Source organism: Aedes albopictus, chromosome 2 (assembly GCF_035046485.1).
Source record: "Aedes albopictus strain Foshan chromosome 2, AalbF5, whole genome shotgun sequence".
In the NCBI taxonomy this organism is placed as follows: Eukaryota; Metazoa; Arthropoda; class Insecta; order Diptera; family Culicidae; genus Aedes; species Aedes albopictus.
In genome coordinates, this window is record NC_085137.1 from 316798560 (window position 1) to 316825466 (window position 26907).

The 26907-nt window shown below is 39.9% G+C and overlaps 1 protein-coding gene and 1 long non-coding RNA gene across 2 annotated transcripts in view; one reads left to right on the forward strand and one right to left on the reverse strand.

Moving 5' to 3' along the window:
* LOC134288225 (uncharacterized) overlaps nucleotides 1–26907 on the reverse strand; it is a 226746-nt gene that overhangs the window by 106785 nt on the left and 93054 nt on the right. The window lies entirely within an intron of this gene.
* LOC109412521 (DNA ligase 1) lies at nucleotides 10230–26406 on the forward strand. Its single transcript, XM_029880027.2, has 3 exons — nucleotides 10230–11069; nucleotides 11183–11383; nucleotides 25503–26406. The coding sequence occupies exons 1-3, from the start codon at nucleotides 10979–10981 to the stop codon at nucleotides 26399–26401; spliced, it is 1191 nt and encodes a 396-aa protein (XP_029735887.2). The 5' UTR covers nucleotides 10230–10978; the 3' UTR covers nucleotides 26402–26406.

The window sequence follows — 26907 nt, forward strand, 5'->3', positions numbered from 1 at the left end:
ATTTCGTTGTTGAGGCTGCGCCGCCATGAGCCTCTGGATCTGCCTCTGCTGCGATGTCCTGCTTCCAGTCTAACGCTTGTTTGCAGATTTCGTTTCCGCCCCTGCATAGAGTGAGGCCGACCCATACCTCCAGTTTCGCTCCCGAATTTCTGTCGCTATCGGCTTTTGATAACATCGACGATGGAGCTCCACGTTGAAGATCCAATTGTGAGGCCACCATGCACGAATTATATACCGCAGGCATCTATTGATGAATACCTGCAGCCGTTGCGTGTTCTCCATGCACACCAGGTTTCACTGGCGTTTAGCAGCACAGATTTCACGTTCGAGTTAAAAATTCGGATTTTGATGCGTCGACTGATCTGGTTGTTTTAACATACATTTCCTAAACTCGCAAAAGCAGTTCTCGCATTCGTGATCCGTGCACCTATGTCGATCTTGGTGCCACCATCGACCTCCATTTGGCTACCAAGCTATTGGACATTCTCTACTGCTTGCCCAGCTACCGAAATGCTGGAAGGGTTGACCGTGTTTACATCTAACGATTTAGTCTTGTTGACGTTGATGGTAAGACCTGCCGCTGAGGAGCGATTGGCAAGATCATCGAGCTTGCTTTGCATATCAGAGCGCCGTTGAGCTAGGAGAGCAATGTCATCAGCCAATTCGAAATCATTTAGGTGCTCCATGGTAATGGGCTGCCATAGCAATCCACGATTTGGTTCACGGTCAATCGCACCTACCAGGACCTCGTCGATTACGATGAGGAACAGTAGCAGTCATAGTATACATCCTTACCTCACTCCAGCAACGATCCGGATGGGATCGGACGAAACACCATTGTGCAGTACTTTGCACGAAAATGCCCTGTACTGTGCTTCAATGAGGCCGATGATTTTCTCAGGGAGACCCTTGCGCCCTTGAGAATATCGTCAGCTACATGAAATGATGTTGACAGAACGATGGGAGCCTTGTCAGACAGACTAGAGATGATTGAAAGGTGGAAGCAGAACTTTGATGAACAACAGAAAGACGCGAAAAAGAGCAGGAATGGGGAATCAGGCCAGCAGAAGGAAAGGCAAATACAACTAGCAGAGGACAGGAATATCCCAGGACCCATACTGAGGGAACCTAGGAATTGTCTTCTTCTTCTTCTTTTTCTTCTTGACGTAGCGTTTGAACTGGGACAAAGCTTACTTCTCAACTAAAGCTATTAACTGAGAGCTTTCTTTGCCAATGATTATTTTGCGTGTGTATATCGAAAAGTTCCTGGATCGTCCGGAAAACGAACCCGTCACCCTCAGCATGGCCGTGCTGAATAACCACGCCTTTGCAGCTGTGGATATAGGGGCGATTAAAAGTTCCACTAAGCTTTGACAGCGAAGTGTACTATTTTCTCGGGAGGTTTCGGCTTCTAATAGAATCCTTCTCTGAAACTGAAAGCAGGAATCGCCCGGGAAATCAATGAACGAAAACCTTACATTGAATTGAATAGTTGAACCAATACTACTGTTGTTTTTCTGTTATATCAATACTAAAGGTGGAATTAATGCTTTATATAGTTATAATTTAATAATCTAAATAAAAAGCGCTAACAAAAATATGTTCTCATGTATTTTTGTTTTTTTTTATATTATTCAAACTTCCGTACTGCAGCCATGTGCCACTAATGCCTCAACCCTGCGCTCTTACGATGAAGCAATGCATTATATTGTCATTGCCATGTGATTACGGAGGTGGAGTGTGTGAAAAACGATCCGAACAAATAAGGTACCCCGGGGCAAGTGAGAATCCGGGGCAAGTGAGACCTACAGCTATAATTTTTGTTATTTGTTAGTTTTAAGGCCAACATTCTTCATAGAAAACATAGATATCACACCAACGGGTACTTTGAATTCAATAATTGTTATTGTTCTCACCATAAAGAGACCATATATGTTTTTGTTGTTCATATGTAATTTTCAATTCACTAAGTGAGATTAACGTACTCTACTAAATTCGTCGTTTAAAAATAGAATAACAAATAATGTAAAACATTTTCGGTTTCAGGATAATATTTGGAGTGCTTGCAAATTATTTTAGGCGAAAAAGTTGAACTTTATTTTCATTTATCACCTTTTGTTAACTGCTCTCGCTTGCCCCAGTGCATTTCAGCATCTGGGGCAAGTGAGACCAATGAGAGTAAACAAACACAATTTAATAGTTTGATCTCGCTTTCTTCAGCCTAAGTCGAAATTTACACAAAAGTGAAGTAAAAATAGGCACCTTAAGTAATCAATCGTTAAATTATACTTAGTTACTTCTATTCTGATGATGAAACTATGGTTTAAAATGGTAAAGTCTTTGGTAGAACATATTTTTTCGAAATCATCTATTTTTCATATTTTCGTTCAAGCAAGTTCTTCTGAATGTTAAGAAATGAGTTTTTCTGAATGTTAAGAACCGGTCATACAGTATGAAAAAATTGGAAAACGGCTTATTCGAAGTTCACGATTTAAAAATCTTTATTTAATGATCGTAAAACTATTTAAGGGAAAACATAACATCTGTTAATCTTGAAAAATCTTTTGGGGAGGAGACTCATCAACTACGTAATATGAAAAGTAAGTTTGGAATTCTTTCGGCATGTAACCTTAGGGCGCTTTTTGTATAAATAAAACCATTTTGTTTTGCACAGCTACTAGAGTTAAATCAATTTTTTTCTCATTGATTCGTTATTATATGTGTTACGTAATTTGTGCACGATACCACAAAACTTTTCCAACATAAATCGCTAAACATAGTTGTTCGCATAAGATATTAATAATTTATGCTACCTTACATATATGCAGCAACTATATTGAGCCATTATTACAAAAAAATCCGAATAGGTCCCACTTGCCCCGTGATACGGTGTAAATGAAGATCTGCTCCACTTTTCATTATATGCATAATATACAGAATTTAAAAATTTTGAAACAGTTTTAATGCCCGTTAATAAGAAGAAATACACCAACAATGTCTTTTAAAACCATTGGAATTATAAAATTATTTATGTTTACTATTTTTTGGCTTGACAAAACCAAACTAGCATTTTTTTAGGTCCCACTTGCCCCGGGGTACCTTAAACAAAAACCAGTCTGGTCCTCGTATAGCTGCCAGCCAGTTTGATCGATATAGCTTTCGTTTTCTCGAAGCCGGCCGTTCATCCGGCCGGCGGATGTGAGGGTGATGCCTGGAATGGGATCGATCCTTCCGTCAGTGTTTTTTTTTTCATTTTGTGCTTCTGCTCTCGATGTATGAGCATTTGGGGGGTGGTCATAAAAAACGATTCATGAGCCTGAACTGTCGGGTTCGATTTCCAGTCGGTCCAGGATCTTTTCGTAAAGGAAATTTCCTTGACTTCCTTGGGCATAGAGTATCTTCGTGCCTGACACACCATATACACATGCAAAATGGTTATTGGCAGAGGAAGCTCTCAGTTAAAAACTGTGGAAGTGCTCATTGAACACTAAGCTGAGAAGCAGGCTTTGTCCCAGTGAGGACGTTACGCCAAGAAGAGGAGGAGAGGAGGAGCCTGAACTAACTACTCAAAAATGATATACACTGGTTAAACTAGTAAGTATTTACCACTTGTTTGTAGTTTTTCTCAATGTCAGTTATCCAGTGAGTGGATTAAGTTCAACAGATCTAGGAACACGTGCGCAGGACGAAAGATTTCCAGTCCTTAACCTCCAAGAGATTGAGGGGGAGGTTGGCACGTTGGAAAACAACAAAGCCGCTGGAACAGATCAATTTTTATCAAGCGAGCTTCTAGGTTGAGAAGCACTGATGAGAGCACTACACTGGGTCATTACCAAGATTTGGGAGGAGGAATTATTACCGGAAGAATGGATGGAGGGTATCGTGTGTCCCATCTACACTCAGCGAAGTAAACTACCGAAATTCATCAAAATACCTTATGAAATTTAGCCATAACTGTTAACTATGGATAACATAAGAATACCTTATGAAAATCGATCATGCTTATTATGACATACAAGTATGCAGAATGTAAGTTTACATACAGTGTCAAATGTTCATAACTTTCTTATAAGTCAATCAAAAACGCTGAAATTTAGCCAATCCACATATTGAAGCTCCATTGGTAAAATTTTGAGCGTGATTGAATAATTTTTCCGAAAGTTATTGAACTTTTAGTAATGCTTGATGCTTTATTAAACAAAATTTGAATGCTCTATATCTCAATGAATATTGGATGAAATATTTTCAAATTTTTTTGAGGGAACACTAACACATGAACATTTAATACACAATCTTGTTAGGGTTAATTTGTCCACTACAAAAAAAAAAATGAAAAATCTGATTATGTAGCTGACGATGTTTATAAATTTACCATATTTTGCCCATATAATCTGCCAAACGTTTTCCACTAAAAAGTGCATTTATTGAACAAAAGATGCATAGGACCTACCCTGCATATGTGGTTTAGTAGGTCCTGTATAAACATATTACATTGAGAAATTTGTAAGAAGTTGAAAACACTTGGCACTTTTATTGATCAAAATATGATGAATTGCCAAATAATACTCTGAACATATACAGATTTTTCATATTTTTTGTAGTTGATATAAAACCTCAAACAAAGCAGCATATGGTCTTATTAGCTGTAACATAACAAAAAATGAAAAAGTTTCATAAAGTAAAAGTACATATTAACATTTAAAGTTTTAAAAATTTGTTCAAAAATCTTACGAAAAGTTCTATAACTTTCAGAAAACTTACTCAATCTCGCTCAAAATTCTACCAATGGAGCTTCAATATATGGTTATGATTGGTTAAAATTTTAGCATTTTTGATTGACCTATAAAAAAGTTATGAACATTTGAATGAGAAAATAATTTGGCGAAAAAATTGCTGTACGGACAATTGTTTGATACACTGTAAGATAAATTTATGAAAATAGCAAAAAAATCGTACATGATGCAGACTGGAATCGATCCATGAACGTCGAGAACACTGAGCTCGTGCCCAACCCACACGGCTATCGACGCTTGTAAATATCGTGTTGTTAAAAGTGTATAAAAGCCAAACTGTGAGCCGTGATTCTGCGTCATAAAGCGACCTTATGAAATTCATTCTAACCGTTATGAATTGTTTAAAGGCCATTTCATAACTTAGACCTTATGATAATCTTAGGATTTATTTGGCTGAGTGTACAAAAAGAGCGACAAGTTGGATTGCGGGAACTATCGCTCGATTTCTGGCGATGTATCCATTTTCGAACGTAATTTCATTCGGATACATCGTTTTCCAACAATTATCACAATCACCATGTACACCCTTGGTTGGCACCGGAAAGTGTCAACAAACCTATTCCAGCGGATACTTAGAAGTAGTATCATATTTGAGGGGGTTAGAAGCAAAGGGGTGTAAGTGACAAAAACCCACATTCGAGTAAATGAGGTTCAAAGTTTTTCACCAATCCCATACAAAATGTATGGAGTATCAAAATCGACCCAATTTTCTACGATTTATTGTATTTTTTCTAATCATCGTAAAAATAATCTTAAAAAAGTTCTTGAAAGCTTGAAACCAGAAGAATTTTTGTATATGCTCAGTTCAAAATCGACAAAATGGTCACTTACACCCCTTTGATTCTGGGCCCCTCATTTATCATCTTCCTTCCAACTCGGTGAAATAGCCGAGAGGCAAGGGATGTGCCCCACAATCAGCGGATCAGTGTACGAATCCATGCCAATGTTTTTCTTATATATTATTTATCTATCATTTCGGTTCTAGCGATTGCTAGACTCACTTTAAAGCTACGGCGGCTAATTTGTTGTGTGGAAAGGATGTAATTTGTACATCACTTTTACGACGCGACTGATGTGCATCGAAAGTGATGTGATATCATAAGATTTTTTTTGCTGTGTACTGAGCGCCGCTTACAAGATACTCTCTCAAATTTTATGCCGCCGTCTATCACCGATTGCAAGAGAGATCGTGGGGCAATATCAGGCTGGATTCATGGGTGAACGAGCTACGACGGACCAGATGTTCGCCATCCGCCAGGTGTTGCAGAAATGCCGCGAATACAACGTGCCCACACCTCACTTGTTCATCGATTTTAAATCGGCGTATGGTACTATGGATCGAAACTAGCTATGGCAGATTATTCACGAGTACGGATTCCCGGATAAACTGATAATATTGATCAAGGCGACGATGGATCGAGTGATGTGCGTAGCTCGAGTATCAGGGACACTCTCGAGTGCCTTCGAGTCTCGCAGAGTGTTACGGAGGATGGAGGAGGAGCCGTGAATGCAACTCTCCACAAGGTGAATGTAAATTACACTCACCTCGTGGAGAGTCGCTTTCGCAGCTCTGTCGCGACTTTGATATGCGTGTGCGACACATACTCTAGGGTAAAAAATATAATTTGGACATGTATGTAATTTGGACAGGCACGGCGTTGTATGTCTTGTTCCGGAGAGCTTATAAAAGTAGATACTTCTCATTATCGATTATTGGATCAAGTAGACCCTATTCTGATGACTTACGGTGAAAATACACCTAACAATTGAGAATTTACTTCAAAATTATCGAAAATGTAAATTATTTCACTAAAACCCCTCAAATGCACAGGTATGCAAGACGACATACACTTCACAGTCACATACAATATTCGCCTCAAAATAGTTGAATTAATAACTGTAAGAAATTTAAAATCCTTAGTGCAATGCAAAATTTTCAATAAAGAAGCATTAGGCAGCCAATCTCTTAACACTCATCATCTTCTTCTTCTTCTTCTTCTTGGCGTAACATCCTCATTGGGACAAAGCCTGCTTCTCAGCTTAGTGTTCTATGAGCACTTCCACAGTTATTAACTGAGAGCTTCCTCTGCCAATGACCATTTTGCATGCGTATATCGTGTGGCAGGCACGAAGATACTCTCTACTCTAACATTAATCTAGAACGCTTAAAAAAAGTGGTGTCTCTCTCTCTCTCTTCTTGGCGTAACGTCCTCACTGGGACAAAGCCTGCTTCTCAGCTTAGTGTTCTATGAGCACTTCCACAGTTATTAACTGAGAGCTTCCTCTGCCAATGACCATTTTGCATGCGTATATCGTGTGGCAGGCACGAAGATACTCTATGCCCAAGGAAGTCAAGGAAATTTCCTTTACGAAAAGATCCTGGACCGACCGGGAATCGAACCCGTCACCCTCAGCATGGTCATGCTGAATACCCGTGCGTTTACCGCCTCGGCTATATGGGCCCTAGTGGTGTCCAAAATACATTACAAGTTTTCTACTGTAAATATATTTTGGTCATCTGGCGAACTACATGGGGATGCTGTGCAATTGCATACTTGGAAGCGTATTCTGTGGGTCTGGCGATAATTTCTCTATTTTAACTAAAACTGTAATAGTTATCAAAATAAATGCCTGTTAAGCAAAACAAATTTGATTATTCGTAATAAAATATTTGTTAATTTATGCTACTTCCATTATTTAGCAGTATTCATGGCTAAACATTGAGATAATTGCCCTGTCCAAATTATATATACCTGGGGGTGTCCAAAACATATATTCGGTGTCCAAAAAGCAAATTCTAACAGGCGATTGGAAATTGTGATTTTCTCAGCTTAAAATGCTTTCGTTAAGGTTTTTGTCACCAGGAACGCAAAGTACAGTCATATTATAAGCGTATTAGGAACTTTGCGAAATAATCAATTACTTTCTAAGGAAGCTTCGAACGCTTTCAACGTTGTCTTCAGCCGGTCCAAAATACATGAATTACCCTATTTGGCAAACTTTCAGACAAAACCACAAGGCAAAAGTCGTCCATACACCATTTCTTGATTGCACGCTTTTGAGCTGAGAAAACATCAAGTAAGTGTAACTCTCTGCAAGTGAGTGTTCCCATCCCTGGTTACGGCAAGGTGATGGTCTTTCGTGCTTGCTATTCAACATTGCGTTAGAAGGTGTTATAAGGAGAGCAGGGATAAACACGAGTGGGACGATTTTCACGAAATCCGTTCAGCTGCTTGGTTTCGCTGATGATATTGATATTAAAGCTCGTATTGGGACGATTTTCACGAAATCCGTTCAGCTGCTTGGTTTCGCTGATGATATTGATATTAAAGCTCGTAAATTTGAGACGATGGCGGAAACGTACATCCGACTGAATAGTGAAGCCAGGCGAATCGGATTAGTCATTAATGTGTCGAAGATAAAGTACATGATGGCAAAGGGTTCCAGGGAGGAATCACCGCGCCCATCACCCCGAATTTATATCGACGGTGATGAAATCGAGGCGGTTGAAGAATTCGTGTACTTGGACTCACTGGTAACCGCCGAAAACGACACCAGCAGAGAAATGCAGAGGGGCATTGTGGCAGGAAATCGTGCTTACTTTGGACTCCGCAGAACTCTACGATCGAATAAAGTTCGCCGTTACACGAAGTTAACCATCTACAAAACGCTGATTAGAGCGGCTCTTCTCTATGGGCACGAAACATGGACCCTACCCCTACGTGCAGAGGACTAACGCGCCCTTGAAGTTTTCGAACGGAAGGTGTTGTGTACCATCTTCGGCGGAGTGCAGATGGAAGACGGGACTTGGAGAAGGCGAATGGACCACGAGCTGCATCAGCTGCTGAGAGAACCAACCATCGTCCATACCGTGAAAATCGGAAGGCTACGGTGGGCAGTTCACGTCATCAGGATGTCGGATAGCAACCCGACTAAAATGGTTCTCGAGAGTCATCCGACCGGTACAAGAAGACGTGGTGCGCAGCGAGCTAGGTGGGTCGACCAAGTGAAGGACGATCTGCGGACCCTACGCAGAGTGCGGAACTGGAGACAAACAGCCATTGACCGAGTGGAATGGAGACGGCTACTATGGGCCTGTCCATAAACTACGTAGACTCTAAGGGGGGGACGGGGGGGGGGGGGGGGGGGGTCTGGCCAAAATCTACGCTCCATACAAATTTAGAAAATTTTGTATGAACAAAAGTCAACGAGGGGGAGGGGGGGTCTGAGATGACCGAAAAAAAAGTCTACGTAGTTTATGGACAGCGCCTATGTACAGCAGAAGCCACCCCGGCTTTAGCCTAATCGGTAAGGTAAGTATGTTTTCCGGCGAAGCTGATTAGACTGATTCGTGCGACGCTTGATGGTTCGAAATCAAGTGTGGGTTGCGGATGAAATTTCGTCATCGTTCGTAACCTTAGACGTCCTGAAGCAGGGCGATGCTCTTTCAAACTTACTGTTCAACATAACGCTGGAAGGGGCGATAAGGAGAGCTGGTGTGCAAAGGAGCGGAACCATTGTCACGAGGTCGCATATGCTCCTGGGTTTCGCGGATGATATCGGTGACGAAGTGATGCTAGGTGGTGAAAAGTTTGATGTTGTGGGTGGACGAATTTGTTTATCTTGGTACTCTAGTAACGTGTGATGAAGATGTTACCCGCGAGGTGAAACGACGGATTGCAGCTGCGAATCGGGCCTTTTTCGGTCTGCGAAATCAGCTGAAGTCTCGTAGGCTGCAAACGAAGACAAAAACTCGCGTTATACAAGACTCTGATTCTTTCGGTCGCTTTATACGACCATGAATCGTGGACGTTGATAGAAGCTGATCGGAGAGCCTTTGGAGACTTCGAACGTGAAGTGCTGCGAACAATACTCGGCGGTAAACTGGAGGACGGCATCTGGCAGCGTCGCATGAACCTCGATATAGTGAAGCGAAAAAACACGGCAGGCTGCGGTGGGCCGGGCACGTAGCTCGTATGCCGGAGGAATGACAAGCTAAAATCATATTCAGCAGAGAACCAGGAGAGGGCCGTCAGCTTCGTGGTAGACCGCGCACACGGTGGCTTTTTGTAGTTGAGGAGGACCTAAGAGCTCTAAACGATCAGGGTGTCTGGAAGCGATTGGCCTAGGAGCGAGACCAGTGGAGGCGAATGCTTTATTCGGCATAGACTCACCGCTACGAGTTGTAGCCCATCAAGTATTAAGTAAGTATGTTCTTAAAAGTTACGATTACACCCGTAGACTTTATGATGTAGACTCACGGACAGTTTGGATAACTTACCACATTCGTAAAAATATCTTTCATCAAAAAGATTTGGAAAAAATCAGGCCTCAAAACGTTAAATACCTCTAATGGCTCTAGGCGTCGGTGCCGTACATTTTTTGAGAGTCTTAGGTGATATCTACTCCATGCAGGTAAAGAGAAGCTACAGAATTACATATCGCAACGGGTAGCATTTACATTTTTACGGCTCCGTCCATTAAGGATGACTATTTCACTATCCTATTCATTATCCATTCTCAAGACACACGGAGCAATAATTTGAAATTCCACAATCATCTCCCTTCACGTAATGTGTGGAATCGTCCGTACAACGGACGTTTGGTAACCATGCGCTCGCGAACACGCAAGCCTTCCAAAACGCCAGGACCTCTGTTGGTTAGACGGTAGTCATAAGGATACTCACCCGCGAACTTGCCGCCACAATGCAATGGGGTTCACAGTTGCTAGCGAAAGCCGAATCCAATCAGTTTGTTTAGTTTACTTTTACCGGTCGGTTCATTACGGCACAATAAACGGCGTCGAGAAATCGGTAGGCAAAGTGGAGTTAATATTTCACAGAAAGGAAATGCCAACACCGATGGGGACTTCCTTCCTTTCTGCGCGTATTGTGAACTAGTTTATGAGTTATTCTACGGAAACAGAATATTCAAGAAGCTCTGGACTAAAGTGCTTCTACAATAGCGTGAATGTTCGTGTCACGTGCAGAATTCCTCAGTTGATAGTGTCGTTGCGAAGCATGCTGATTATTGACTATCGTCTCATCATTGGTTAACCTTCGACTAGGTCGTATCCAATCAAATCCATTTCGATTAATAATTGCACCGCTAGGGTATCAACCGAATCAGTCGGCGCTTTGGAAGGTGAAACGGCCACACAGCGGGGGCCACGGGAAGCCCATCAAATGCGACCGAAGACGGCGACGAAGAAGATTTGCCAGTCCGAAGCTGACGTGATGATAGACAACGACGACGAGGATGACTACGAAGGATACTGTGAGTATTGTTGGTTCGATTTGTCGACCGAGTGGATCATCCTTTATCCGACCAGAGAACGCAGTGTTGCTAACGGAGAGACTTCTGTGGTGCATCTTCATACCTAATTGCAGTTCTTCGGCCCGCCAACGAGTACAACATCAAGGAGAAAATTAAGCTAGCGAATCAGGAATCCTTCGCAATACCGACGCCTCCATCACCGAAATACTTAGCTGGAGAGCGTAGGGTTACCTTCAGGGCACAATTGGTGGATTACGAACCGGACGAATACAGTGAGGGCGAAGCAGAGGAAAGCGAATACCCGGTCACAAATGGTAGGTTACGTTGAGGTGGTGAAGCTAATATTCTAGAAATTTCAACAGATGTTACATAAGACATGTATGTACACACATGATGGTAATATGCTGTTTTGTGGGCTATTTAAGAGGTTTCTAAAAAAATATGATATTCAATGAGTTTCAAGAAAAAAAAAATAGAGCACACAGAAATAAAGTATTGTACAATTTAGTGATTTCAAACCTTAGTTATAAAAAACACTTCATTATTATTTCATTTTTGCAAGACATTTCTTTTCCAAATATATTGAATGCTCTACATTGAAGCAGTGTGTCGACGATCTGTCATAGCCTATCTGCCCGAAAAAAGCACAATTAATGGAATTAAAAGAAATGTGCTTATTCTTATCCATTTTTCATTCGTTAAAGTGATCAAGGATTAATCTCTTTTTTTTTGTTTTGCAAATGTGAAGTTATTTTGAATTTGTTAACTAGTATTAGTTACTAGTTCTTCTACTAAATAAAAGCCCTAGAAGTGATAGTGAACTAGGTAATACTAAATGTTTTTAGCAGTAAATAGCACAAAAATGTCAAAAGGGGGCGTTGAAGTAGTTTATTACCCACATATTTTAGTGCAAATTTTACTATAAGTGCTTGATGTAATTTATCACAATACAACAAAGTAATAGTGATAAATCGCGCAAAAAAAAGAATTTAACATTGATGACGCAGGGCTAAAAGAAGTAATGCTGGGTCAAAATTCATGTAATTTTAGTTTTCACATCAAAGTGCGTGAATCATACCAAAGAACGATTTTTCTTGACACAACAGTCCGAAAACGAAGTAATTGTAGCACCGAGCCGAAATCTGATTCAGTGAAAAAGTATTGTACAGTTTCTAAACGATGGTCTATTGTTTAAAGCAGTGTTTTTGAATTTTTTTTGAGGTTTCAATGGGGGGGTGTGTAGTGATTAAACTAAAAAGCTAAAATATCAGCGCAGCGATAATTCGCTATGTTTTCAAATGACAGCTTTCCCCAATAATTTTCAATTAAGAAAAAGTCGATGTTCTGTAATGTAAAACTTTTACAAATCTGTGTGGTTCAAATATTTATGCCACAAAAGCTCAACTTATTGGACGCATTTCCCCAACAGGGGAGAAAAAAAATCTTTTTACAATTCGTGTACAAATTCACCTGAATTGGATTGTCTACCTCTTTTTGCAAGTGAGCAGTGTCACAATCAAGAAATGTAACTTCCCGAGTCGGTGCGAAAATCTAACGAATAACATATTTAGTTATTACTAACACGGCGTAACAAAAATCAACTTTTGGTCTGTCTCAAGAGCAAACTTATGTGTCTCTGACAGATTTTGGGCCGCTGAATCCGAATCCGGGCTCAGATTTGCTCCAACACGTCACAATTTTGAGCTATACCTCAATTTATAGGGCAAAATATGCGATTTTGGGCTTTTTTGACTGCAAGCCATTAAGCATGGAAATATTTTTTTAAGCCATCAAAAAATTAATTGGTCAATTAACAACTAAACTAACGACTCATGCAAAAAAAAATCGTTTTACCAAATCGAAATTGATAGTTTTGAGCGATTTATGTTAGGTACGATATTTCCCATACATGTCACGCTCCAAAAGTTGCATGCAAGTTTTAATACTAACATAAAAAGCTTAAATCTATCGAATTTGATTAGGTAAAACGAAATATTTTGCATGAGTCGTTAATTTAGATGTTAATTGATCAATTAACCTTTTGATTGCTTAAAAAAATATTTCCATACTTGATGGCTTGCAGTCAAAAAAGCCCAAAATCGCATATTTTGTTCTATAAATTGAGGTATAGCTCAAAATTATGACGTGTTGGAACAAATCTGAGCTCGGATTCGGATTCAGCGGCCCAAAATCCTTCGGAGACACATAAGTTTGCTCTTGAGACAAAAAAATGTTGCGCATCTGAAGAACTACACAGCTAATCGCGTTCGGTAATTTTTACCGAAATCTCAACTGCAGACCGTTCGGTAATGGACTTTTATCGAAATTCTGTAAAAAATTACAATATTTCGTTAATAGTAGTTTACGCCACAACGTGCAGAATGAAGATTTTTACAGCACGAGTCGTACATTTATTCTTCGAGGCTTGCCGAGTTGGATAATTACGACAAGTGCTGTAAAAATTTAGTTCTGCACCGAATTGCGTACAAGGTTTTTTTTGCAATTTCATAAATTACCACAAGAGGATAGTTTGTAACAAAACTTTTTCATCAAACTGCACAATGATGTTCATAGCCATGTTCAAGAAAGTTTGGTCATTGCAGGTTATATACTGTGCAGTTGTCACAACTTTTCAAACCTGCGTCCAGAAAGCATCAAGAAATTGACCAAAACTGAAAACAGTGCTGTAATGGTTCATTACGCAACGCAAAGTAGGAAAGTAGGCCTTTCCCCGGCAAGTCTTCGTGAGGTAAAACAGCTTATTACGATGAGAAATTGCAAAAAATGTTATCGTTTATCTGTCGAACATTAACGAAGTTCGGTGAATTGTGCCAGCTTTACCCAATTTTTCCGGTAAACAAAACTTAACGGTTGACATTTCTTTGAAATATTACCTAAGTAGGTGTTTTTTTCTTAGTGTGTATATTTGTTCTTATGTAGAAATTTAACCCTAACACTAAAAACCAATATCAGGGTGTCGACTCAATTTTGAAAATCAAATTCCCTGACTTTCCCTGACTTTCCAGTCACTTTCACTGAAAATTCCAGGTCATCTAAATCTATGCTTAAGGGTGTCTGCTCATAAGATGAAATTCAATTTTCTGAATTTTCCTGCTTTTTTTCTAGAAGTGGAAAAATAGAAAGAAAAAAAAACAAGTGAACTGCACCAGATTTTTTCCAACAGATTTAAGGCATATTCACAGTACTTCTTCAGAATTCTTCTACTTGATACGCTGTGCTGGAAATAACCTTTGACAAGTCTTTACTGTAGACTTAGAACTATGAAGGATTTCTTGCATAACGCAAGACTCAGTTTTTTTTTTCAGAATTTAACCCACATAGGTATTTTTATCAAACAATTAAACCTACATATAATCTGGTACGCATCATTGATAATATCGGATGTATTCGTGAGTTATCAACACAGATATTTTGCTGTACCAAGAAACACTTCAAGAGTTCACCCAAATTTTAAATTTACATAAATTTAAATAGTGGTCTGTTCGAGAACACGGTAGAACACTACTATGAATCTTGGAAAAAAAAACTCTAAAGAATGCTGTCTCACGATGCCACCAAATCATGTCACGAGTAATCTGGAAAAAAATCATTTGAATCCTGTGAGGACTATGCCAGGAAACCACTAAAGATGGCGTTTGGATACAAATTAAAACTTGTGTAAATTTGTGAAAGACATGCGAAAAGTCTGGTAAGGATTTGCCAAGGAAAGTTTGCTAAATAGTTTAAGAAAATTCATTGGAAATTGTATTTGAGTTTTGCAAAAGAAGACTACTACAAGGATCTGGGTAAAACATTTTAGATTTTTTTTAGGGTTTAGATATCACCATGAGTTAAAAATGTATTAAAATGGTGTGAAGTAACTTGGGTATCCAGTTCTCTAGTGCATTAGGTTTTAATTGCCTTTAGAAATGCTTAAATAACACAAAGTTGAAGAGGCAGACCAAGCTCTACTGGGAGCGTAGATCTAGAATGAATCAGACGAAGCATTACGCAACCATCTCGGGAAAATTTTCCTGAGATTATTACTCAAGTTTCAACAAAGATATCTTCAGAAAATAATAAAAATCACTAGTGGTCTGAACAACAAACTTCTGGGCATCGCAAGACTGTACCCGCCAATAAATTCTTTAGAAACCCATCAAGATGTAGGAGTGAGGCATCTCAAAACAATACCACCAAAGAATGAATTGATTGATTTGTCTTTATTAGAGAGACTTTCAGCCCTTGGCTGGTTCGTCTCTTCCAAAGAATGAACCAAAAATTCACCAAACATTACATTGAGTGTCACGTACTTTTAATTTTTAGCTTATTAACCGTACTTAATTTTGTTATGAAATAAGGCTTCATGATAAAATTCTGAAAAAGTATTACTTGAACTGATTGCTACAAAAATAAGGATGAAGTTAATACATTCATTTGATCGTAAATCAGAATCATGAACGTAACAGTTTGAAGAAACAGTTTAGCAAGTTTTTCAAACTCCATAACATGTTGTATAACTTGAATACATTTATACAAGGTTGCGATCATTCATTTGCAAAGATTTACATTCATTTGCTATTATCTCAGTTCAGAAGTATGCTGTCGAAAAATAATGTATGGATGAATTTAACCTTGTAATTTTACCTGAAAGTTTGCCGAGTAACATTGGGGTCGCAAACGTATACCAAAGTCGTGAGCGAGCTGTGAAGGCAACTCTCCAACGCGGTGAATGTAAATTACATTCACGCTGTGGAAAGTTGCCTTCACAGCTCGCTCACGTGGTATGCGTGTGCGACCCCAATGTTATTCGGCAAACTTTCAGATAAAACTACAAGGTTAAATTCTTCCATACATTGCATGCTTCTGAACTGAGATAATAGCAAATGAATGTAAATCTTTGCAAATGAATGGTCGCAACCTTGCATTTATAATTATCGTGAAAAATTTTCCCTGACCATCAACAAAATTCCCTGACATTCCCTGACTTTCCAGGTTTTTCCAGGTAGTCGACACCCTGAATATATAAAGGTTTAAGCGTGGTTGGCGATATTTCCAGATGACATTTACTGGACATCGATTTCAATAAATAAATGAATAGTGTTTTCAGGGTGTCCATTCAAATTCAGTTTAGCTTAGAGGGTTTGAAAAGGTACAAGAAACGCAAACTATTGTTCTAGTAGGACACTACGCAGTGCATTTTTATGTAAAATTTTAATTTGGTCTATAACTTGATACAACTTCAACCATTTCCTAACTTAAAAAAAATATGATTTGAAAAAACTAACTCCACAATCACCGACGGCAAATTAACCCTTTCGTACATGAAGTTTATGATAAAAGTCTGTTGTAAAGGTCATTTCTTTAATAAGGAAATGGAATATATATGAAAATATTATTGAAATTTGGTACTGTGCCTGATGTTTTCGCGAGGTTTTTGGTGAATATCATAAAAAAAAGTCGGTGGGAAAAATAACGAAACATTTTTGGTGAAAATCCTGGTTTTCAAAGAAAATCATGTATCACTTATGTGAAAATCACCATGTTATTTTTTGTTCTGATTCCATTGCATTTTAATTTAAAAAAACTTTTAAGATCGCCTCGATATTCAACATTTCTTCATTCAGGAAATACTCCTTGGGTTCTGCTAAAAATCTCCCAAAATTAACACATACAGGTTCTTTTATAAAACTGTGTTTGCATAATATTGCCGTAAAAATATCAGTGATTCTATAACCTATAGGATACTCTCCTGGGGATTCGAGTAATACTTCCAGAAAGTCAGATTCAGTTGAAGATTTTTCTGTGGATTCTGCTACTGTACTAAGGAAATCTGTTAGAAATTACTTAGAGAATTTCATCAGAGAGTCTTTCGGGAGTAGCTTTTTTGGAAAATTCGCTATAATTTCCTGTGTTCAGACTTTTATTTGAATGTTGCATACAGGTCCTTCAAAACTCTGTACTGAATCGGAGAGCTTAAGTTTAGCTAAGATTTCTGCTAGGCATTTTTAAAGATTTTTCTCCTTGTCTTCTGCAAAGGGGATCAAATTTGAGGGATTGGGAAGAAATTATATAGAATTCCACTTGGAATGTCACCAGAATTCCTCCAGGAATTGACACATTTTTTTTTTTCAAATACAGGTCGGACTCGATTATCCGGAGTCAGGTTCTGAATCTTCGCAAGCATGTATCTGGGGAACGGAATGATGTATTTTGACATTTTGGCAAGCCAACTTTGATAAGTAATCAGTCAAAATTACAGCTTTGTAGGGAATCGCGCCACTTGGGCGGTGGATTCTATATTCGTCTGTTTTCCGCTATAATTCAGTCAAATTTGAACCAATTGACACAATTTTTGGAATGCGGTGAGATAGATATAGTATCTACCCATGTACAACATTTCAAGTCAACTGGTTCAAAATTGACTGAGTTATAGTGGAAAACGAACGAATATAGAAGCCACAGGGTTGTTACAACAGCGCGGATTTCGCGAATTCCGCGGATTTCGCGATTTTCGCGGATTTGGCGCGGATTTACTCATGGAATTTGGCCCTCGCGCGGATTTGGCGCGGAAATGATTTTTGTAGTGTGTACAGCGAAATATTTGAATGATTATCGGCACTTGAATTAGAAATTATGAAAAGCAAATATTTGTTTAACCCTCCTAAGATGTTAGAATTTTTGCACCACGATAGCGTAGTGTACGTTCAGCGTGCCTGACTGGGTCATGTTGACCTTAACATCCTACTAGTGAAGAATTTGGAGCAAGTTTTCGTTTTGGTTTACGGCATCGTTTACGAATTTCATCAGCTCTTCAAAATATTTCTTTGAAGAAATTGTGCAACGATTCTTCCAATTCCATTGCGGGTATGATGTGCATCTTTATTCAATTTTCGAGTTCTCGTTTCTCAAAAAAAAAATCAAATTTGTTTCTAGCAATTCCTTTGAATTTCGACTGTTGGTTATGTTAGAAGGTATGGCGTTCAGTCTTTGGAGGAATAACTCAAAAATGGATTCTTAAGCTTTTATCCGACGTTTCGGTCGCTATATTGCGCCTTTTCTGGGAATTAACTATGCTCCGTTTTATCGTAAGTATGAGCCAGCTGCATAGTCAAACCCGCTACAATTTTGAAAGGTACCAGCTATATATTTTGAAGAGATTTCTAGATAAATCCCCAAATTATTTCGGGAAAAATTTTTTTGAAGGGTATCCTAGAAGAAACTGTCGGCATTCCTGGATACATTACTGCAGGAATTCTTGGAGAAACTCCTAAAAAATCCAGGAAAACCCTGAAGGAATTTCAAAGGACTCCAGCAAGTAAATCTTGAAAATTGTCAACATTGTCCTTCTAGGATTTTTCCAGTGATTATCCATTTTAAAGGACGTTTTCCTCTGGGCAGAGGCACAACCTTGTGATCAGCTTGATGGCTGTCAGGTCTCGGGGCTTATATGTATCTTTAATCTACAGAGAAAGATGCACACTCGTGGTGCCAAAAAAACCGATACTTTTCGTGATCAAACGAAGAAGCGTCACGGCTCTTTTTTGTTTTTTTTTTTATATATTTGATTTCTATTTCCATAAGTAAGGAGGTTGTTATACAATTTATCCTCCTATTTTTTAAATTATTGTTAATTAAGCTTCCAATATTGAAGACACAAGATCAAGAATCACAAGAAGAGTTGTTACACTGAACATGGTGCTTGATCGTCAAATTTGTTCATTTTGTGTGAAAATACGCAAAGGTAAATCGTTGACAAATTAATTAACAACACATTCTTTTACAGCTCAATTCGCAAAATCAATCTCCCACCTTTCCTCATCCTTAAGGCCACGCAAAACTTTAAAGCCACATGGCTAAAGAGGTTGCAATTCCACGGTGTATTATGGACAATGTGAGTTCTTGGGCTTGCATTGGGGACTTGGCCCTATGATCCCCTTGTGCATCAATAAAATAAAATAAGATTACTCATTTTAAGGGACGTTTTCTCAGGTTTTGCCAAGTATTCTCCTTGGAATTGAAGATTCATTCAAGAACTACTAAGACATTACTCAGAAAATGTTCGAAGTTATCTTATGAGAATTTTTCATGAGCATCTTTCTCAAATTCATACTGGTTTCAAAAAGTTCTTTAAAAAAAATGTTTGGGTTACTGTCTCCAAAAATATTCAGTAATACTTAAAGAAAGCCAAGAAAGTTCCATTCTGTTTATTTCAAAGATTTTTTTCCAGTTTCTTTTAAATTTTCTTCAGTTTTTTTAAAATATTTTCCCACGAATACACTACCTAGTTCTTGGAATGTTTCTCCTGAGATTTTGTCTAGAAAATTCTTTTCAAAAATCTCCCAATGGATCTTTAAGAAATGATTTTGGAAAAAAAAAATAACGAAAGTTTTGCCGAAACGTCTTCAAACTCACTTTCTGAAAGCATGAGTTGCGTTGATTTACGAATCAAAAGTTTATTCTTCATCCAGCAGTCCATTCCAGTTTAATGGATTTCTTCAATAACGTGAAGAAAACAAAACTCGCGCTCAGTATCATACGGGCGTATCTACAATGATCGATTTCTCTTCATCGATTTTCTCTTCGGCTTATAATTTGACCTGCAAATCATTTTTGGTTGTTTTTGTTGTGTTAGATGCTAGTCCTAGTCGTCCTTCACCGTAATACACCGAGAGATCATTCGAATATTGGTTGTATTTTCCGGAATAATCCGAAGAGAAAATCGACGAAGAGAAATCGATCATTGTAGATACGCCTGTATGATACTAAACGCGAGAAAAATACCTTCACGCTCTCGCGGATTTGGCGCGAATTTATTTCCAGTATCGCGCGGATTTGGCGCGGATTCAAATTTAGCTCGCGCGGATTTGGCGCGGATTTTTTTCCACCCTTCTCGTAACAACCCTGAAGCCACCGCCCAAGTGGCGCGATACCCTATAGCATTCCGTTTGCCAAATATATTTTGGGAATCTTCAGAACCCGACACTGGATAATCGAGTCCGACCTGTATAAGAATTTCTTTGCCGGAAGTAACATCTACAATTTTTACCGAGTTTTTCTGGAACTCCGAGAGGGCCTTCATGGACTTATCTGGTATTTTCGCTAGAATCCTTCTACCAGTATTTCCCTAGCAAGACTCAAAAAGTCTTTCGGGAAATTTTCCAGAAATCAGAAAATTCCACCTTCGTGAATTTATCGAGATCCAACATAAACTACTGGAATTCCTGAAAGGAAGCCTGTCTAAAAAGTGATCCGGCAGCTCTATTATTGTTGCTATCATTCATACAGACAGACACCATAAAGCTTTTTCCCGGTCCTTTAACAAGTTCCCGTGTTTTTCCCGTATTTTACCCGGTGATTTCAAAATCCCGTTTTTTTCCCGGTTTTCCCGGATGGATAGACACCCTGATTTTATGTATATTTACTTTTAATTGTTTGTTCTTTAACATTGAGTCACACCAAAAATTCAGAAGGCATTTCTTACTTATATTACTGTGTTCGTAAAATTGGTTTGAAATGTTCCACCATTTCACCCGAAAATTCCAAGACAAAATCAACCTTTGAATTTATATAGAGACGAACCAGCCAAGGACTGAAAGTCTCTTTAATAAAGACAAATCAATCAATCAATCAATCAACCTTTGAATTAAAAATAAAATTTACTGTAAACCGGGGTCCAATAAATGAGCGGGGTAAAATCGATCAACCGGGGACTAAATTGCAGAGATGCATTTTGAACGCTCATGAGCTGTGAGCGTGCCAAAACTTTTCCCTTGAAGCTCTCGAGAGCATGTTCAACATTTTGAACACAATCTAGATTACTAGATTGAACACAGAGCGGTGTTCAAAATTGACAGGTCAGATGCGTTAGGATTGGGTTGGAAAATTTGAAGTAGCGTTTTCTATCGATGAGAAAGAAACATTGCAATGCTTCCAAGCCCTTAACTATCGTTAGGTATGCCACAACGATATTGGCGTACTCTTGGCTGGTTGGGACCATCAGATACGCGGATGGCGTAAGAACCACGCCATAATACCGTTGAACACACATAGATGTCCGAGCTTGGCCGGGTGTGGTGAGAAAATCCCTTTAATTCGATACTATTCGTGGAGCAGTTAATCCTACGTCGGTTGTCCCACAGTGTGGGACCCACGCATTATGCCGTAATTGCTCGGATGTCTACCAAATAGATTACTAAATAATGGGTTCACACATTCGATACCTTGAACCATCATTTAATAATCCAATCATTTAATTTTTACTTCGAAATTCCGTTTTGAAGTTTGGAACTAGATTTTGCATATGCAGGAAATAGCTGCATGACACATACACGGAAAAATATTAAAACCCAAAGAATAAGTTTTAAAAACTCAAATTTGGCTAAACTGCTTTTAGTTTTAACTCAAAGTTGGGTTGTTTTCTCCCTCGCCCCACCGCAATGTTGTCAAAAACAAAGAGAGAAGCACCGACGCATCCGCTGCTCTTCCGTGGAAGAAGCCAAATTTGGGTTTTCTTGAGTTAACCCAAATTTGCGTCATTTGAGGCCTCCGTTGGGTGAAAACAACTTACCAGTGGGTTAATTTTTTTGCCGCTCTCAAACGAGAACTACTCACTCACCACTTTCGCTGTTTGACGCAAATTTGAGTTATTCCACGGAAGACCGGGATTGCGTCAAAACAACTTAAATTTGAGTTGATTTGTAGTTCCGTGTACGCACGGTAGAAATTTGTTGCTATCTGCTACCTGTTGCTACTATAGCTACGCTACGCTATAGCTACGAAGAGCACTGTGATCAGGCGCTTGAAATGTTTGAACATGAACACGGTTCACGTGAGCACAGCTTTTGAACAGAACATGAACAGAACGCGTTCAAATGCATCTCTGCTAAATTGTAATGCCATACTAGGAACATCTACCATGCCTGTGATCGCATAATTGTGCCATATTAGTACACATTAGAGCACCTTTAACGGTGCGCTTCTATACCCCGTTTGGCAGCCCTCCGTCATTGCAGCAAACTTTACCGGTCGCTGCTGGATGCGCTCGCAAAATAGTTGCGCTATGGGTGGGTGACCAAATATAGTAGCGGGACAGTTGCGCTGCTAAAAATTATATGGGAATATGACAGCCCTCCCGATACGAATCAAGGTGACTGATTTGATTGCTACCGGTGTGGAAAAGGGTGGTTAAGTCAAAATGGTAGCGCTGCGCGGGTTGCTCAAATAGTAGCCGCCGGTAATGTTGCTCTTAGAATAGTATCGAAAAGAATCGCAATGACTAAGGAAAGAAATGCCGACCAATCTTTGTATATTTATGATAAGGCTACTGAAGTGTGTTACACAGCTAATCGCGTTCGGTAATTTTTACCGAAATCTCAACCGCTGATCGTTCGGTAATGAATTTTTGACGAAATTCTGTAAAAAATACCAAATTTCAGTAAAATGTTATCGTTTATCTGTCAAACTCTAACGAATTTCGGTAAAAGTGGCTACCTTTACCGATTTTTTCCTGTAAAACAAACCTACTTACCTTACCTTACCGATCAGGCTAAGGTCGGGGTGGTCTCTGCTGTACATAGTAGCCGCCTCCATTCCACTCGGTCCATGGCTGTTTGTCTCCAGTTCCGCACTCTGCGTAGGGTCCGCAGATCGTCCTCCACTTGGTCGACCTACCTAGCTCGCTGCGCTCCACGTCTTCTTGTACCGGTCGGATGACTCTCGAGAACCATTTTAGTAGGGTTGCTATCCGACATCCCGATGACGTGACCCGCCCACCGTAGCCTCCCGATTTTCGCAGTATGGACGATGGTTGGTTCTCTCAGCAGCTGATACAGCTCGTGGTTCATTCGCCTTCTCCAAGTCCCGTCTTCCATCTGTACTCCGCCGTAGATGGTACGCAACACCTTCCTTTCGAAAACTCCAAGGGCGCGTTGGTCCTCTGCACGTAGGGTCCATGTTTCGTGCCCATAGAGGACGACCGGTCTAATCAGCGTTTTGTAGATGGTTAACTTCGTGTTACGGCGAACTTTATTTGATCGTAGAGTTCTGCGGAGTCCAAAGTAAGAACGATTTCCTGCCACAATGCGCCTCTGAATTTCTCTGCTGGTGTCGTTGTTGGCGGTCACCAGTGAGCCCAAGTACACGAATTTTTAAACCGCCTCGATTTCATCACCGTCGATATGAATTCGGGGTGGCGGGCGCGGTGATTCCTCCCTGGAGCCCTTTGCCATCATGTACTTTGTCTTCGACACATTAATGACTAATCCGATTTGCCTGGCTTCACTCTTTAGTCGGATGTACGTTTCCGCCATCGTCTCAAATTTACGAGCAATAATATCAATATCATCGGCGAAACCAAGCAGCTGAACGGACTTCGTGAAAATCGTCCAACTCGTGTTTATCCCCGCTCTTCTTATTACACCCTCTAAAGCAATGTTGAACAGCAAGCACGAAATAGCATCACCTTGCCGTAACCCTCTGCGAGATTCGAAGGGACTCGAGAGTGTCCCTGAAACTCGAACTACGCACATCACTCGATCCATCGTCGCCTTGATCAACCGTATCAGTTTATCCGGGAATCCGTATTCGTGCATAATCTGCCATAGCTGTTCTCGATCGATTGTATCATACGCCGATTTGAAATCGATGAACAAGTGATGTGTGGGCACGTTGTATTCGCGGCATTTCTGCAACACCTGGCGGATGGCGAACATCTGGTCCGTTGTAGCGCGTTCACCCATAAATCCAGCCTGATATTGCCCCACGAACTCTCTTGCAATCGGTGATAGACAGCGGCATAAAATTTGAGAGAGTATCTTGTAGGCAGCGCTCAGTAGTTTGATTGCGCGGTAGTTCCCGCAATCCAACTTGTCGCTCTTTTTGTAGATGGGATACACAATACCTTCCATCTATTCATCCGGTAATACTTCCTCCTCCCAAATCTTGGTAATGACCCAGTGTAGTGCTCTCACCAGTGCTTCTCCACCGTATTTTAGAAGCTCGCTTGGTAGTTGATCTGCTCCAGCGGCTTTGTTGTTTTTCAACCGGCCAACTTCCTCCTCAATCTCTTGAAGGTCAGGGACCGGAAGTCTTTCGTCCTGTGCACATACTCCTAGATCTGTTACCACGCCACCTTCGGTACTTGCAGCGTCGCCATTGAGGTGCTCATCGTAATGCTGCCGCCACCTCTCGACCACCTCACGCTCGCTCGTGAGAATATTCCCGTGATTATCTCGGCACATGTCGGCTTTTGGCACAAAGCCTCTGCGCGAGCGGTGCAGCTTCTCGTAGAACTTTCGTGTGTCCTTAGCGCGGTACAGCTCTTCCATCGCTTCGCGATCTCGTTCTTCCTGCTGGCGCTTCTTCATCCGGAAGACTGAGTTCTGCCTGTTCCGCGCCTGTTTGTAACGTGCCTCATTCGCTCTCGTACGGTGTTGCAGCATTCTCGCCCATGCTGCATTCTTCTCGTTTTTCAACTGTTCACATTCGCCGTCGTACCAGTCGTTTCTGTGATTCGGAGTCGCGAAGCTTAATGCTTGATGGATATATTTGCTATTAAGAAAATGTCCGGAGTCGGAAAGTGGTAATCAAAAAATCCTAGATGGCGGACTAAAATTCAATATGACGGTTGTTTTATAGCTTTTTGGGGTCTGAAACCATGTAAAATGGGTATTTTTGGTATGAGAAAGATGTCCGGAGTCCACAGCGGACCAAAATTTGAGATGCCGACTATTTTTTTTTTAAATAATGGGCAAAATGGATATATTTTGTATGGAGAAGATGTCTGGAACCCAAGAATGGTGACCAGGGAAGAATTGCAAACTAATTATTACAAGTCGTACATTTATCCAACGAGGGTAGCTGAGTGCTGTAGAGAAATCAATTAAGATATTAATCAAAAAATCATTGAATACACAATTTTATGCAAATAAGTTTTCATTATACAACTTGTTCAAGTTGCATAATATTCATTATGCAATTTAAATGAGTTGTATAATTAACATTATGCAACTCTTTTTCATTATGCAAGCTATTCTAGTTGCATAATAAATCAATGCAGGAAAGTTGGCCATTATGATACTGAAATCAGTTGAGGGGCCCAGAAGCAAACGGGTGTAAGTGAATATTTTGAGCTGGTCATATAAAAAAATCTTCAGCTTTAAAGTTTTAAGGTACCTTTTCAAGATTTTAAAATTACAATAAATCGGAGAAAATTGGGTTGATTTTGAAACTCCATACATTTAGTATGGGATGAAGAATTGGTGAAAAACGTTAAACCTCATTTACACGAAAGTGGGTTTTATAACTTACACCCTTTTGTTTCTAACTCCCTCTGTTGTATAAAAAACGAATTATGATACATACTGTTACGCAGACACTGAATTGTCTAAAATCTGTTATCATTATCATTTTTACATGATATTCTATCTTCAGGTGTCACACACGAAGGATCGGAATCATCTCCAGAGATAAACGATCGTTCACAGAGCAAAAATCAATCCAGCGATATGGATGAGGTAGACGAAGACATAATTGAAGAACTCAGCATAAACGATCCCCCCGAGGATGAAATCGAGTCCCGGGTGGAAACCGTGCAGGACGAAGAGGAACAGGAAGAGGAGGAAGATGAAGAACAAGAACCAGAAGACGACGAAGAGCTAGATGATGAGGTAACGGAATCCAGCCTGGACACGGAAATTCACAACCCTGAAACGGCAAGCGAGGACAGTAGCAGTCCGACAAAGGCTCGCGCAAGTGAAGAGGGCTCTGGCTCAGGAGATGGGCAGGAAATCAATTATTCGGAAGACTCACAGAATGACGAGGATAATTCGGAGGAGAGAGCTATCCTAAAGGAACAGTTGATGAGAGAATCACTGTCGTACGATAACGAGGGTGGCGACAACGAAGATGAAACCCAAGATCAATACGATGACGATGAGGAGGACGATGATGGTAGGGACAGTCCTTTGCCGGCTCATTTGGAGAAGAGATCTGCCAAATGCCAGCGAAAGTGTTGTCGCTTCAAGAAACACGTGAATGAAAAACTACCTTATTACAATGGCTATCATTCGGAGTATGGGTTGTCGAAGGCTGAACTGGACGCGAAGAAGAAACGAGTCGAGGCAAAGAAAAAGCGCTTTCAGGAGCGATATCAACGCAAAGTGGAGGAACAGCAAATTAAAGCACAGACCAACGAGGAAGCATTTGCAACCTGGTTGAATAAAAAGCTGAAGAACTCCATTAACAAATATCAAAACATGTACGATTTCAAGGGAAAGAAAAATAGAAGAAGATTCTCGAAGGAAACAACTTCTATGACTGCTGTTGTATGATGTTTTGATGCTATTAGACTATGTAAAACCTGAAAACTAATCATTGGACAAAAATTTACTTTGGTTGGAGATTTGAGCATGGAAATAAAAATCAATAAAACTCTTTTTCCTATATCATAAGCGCTTAATAGAAAGAAAGAAGACCCTTATGGTAATTTTTGTCTCTCTGTAAATTATGAGTACCCGCCAGACTAAAGAAGTTGTAAATTTGTTGCTAACGACAATATCGATTAACAAATCCCACAGGTTTACGAGACGTAGATGTAATCCTGGCTCAGGCTGCAAAGGTACAAAAAACAACAATGTTGCTTCGGTTGGTAGCGGTAATGCATGAAACGCAGTCTATAATTTATGCTAATGTTCGGTGTGCATGACATCAATAAATGGTAAGTTTACGTAGAAGGAAATGTCATGTATAAACGTTTTGAAAATGTAAGCGTTTCCAAATAGTGTAACGCAGCTCTGATGAATCAATACAATAGAGTAATAAAATTTGGGTCTCGAGT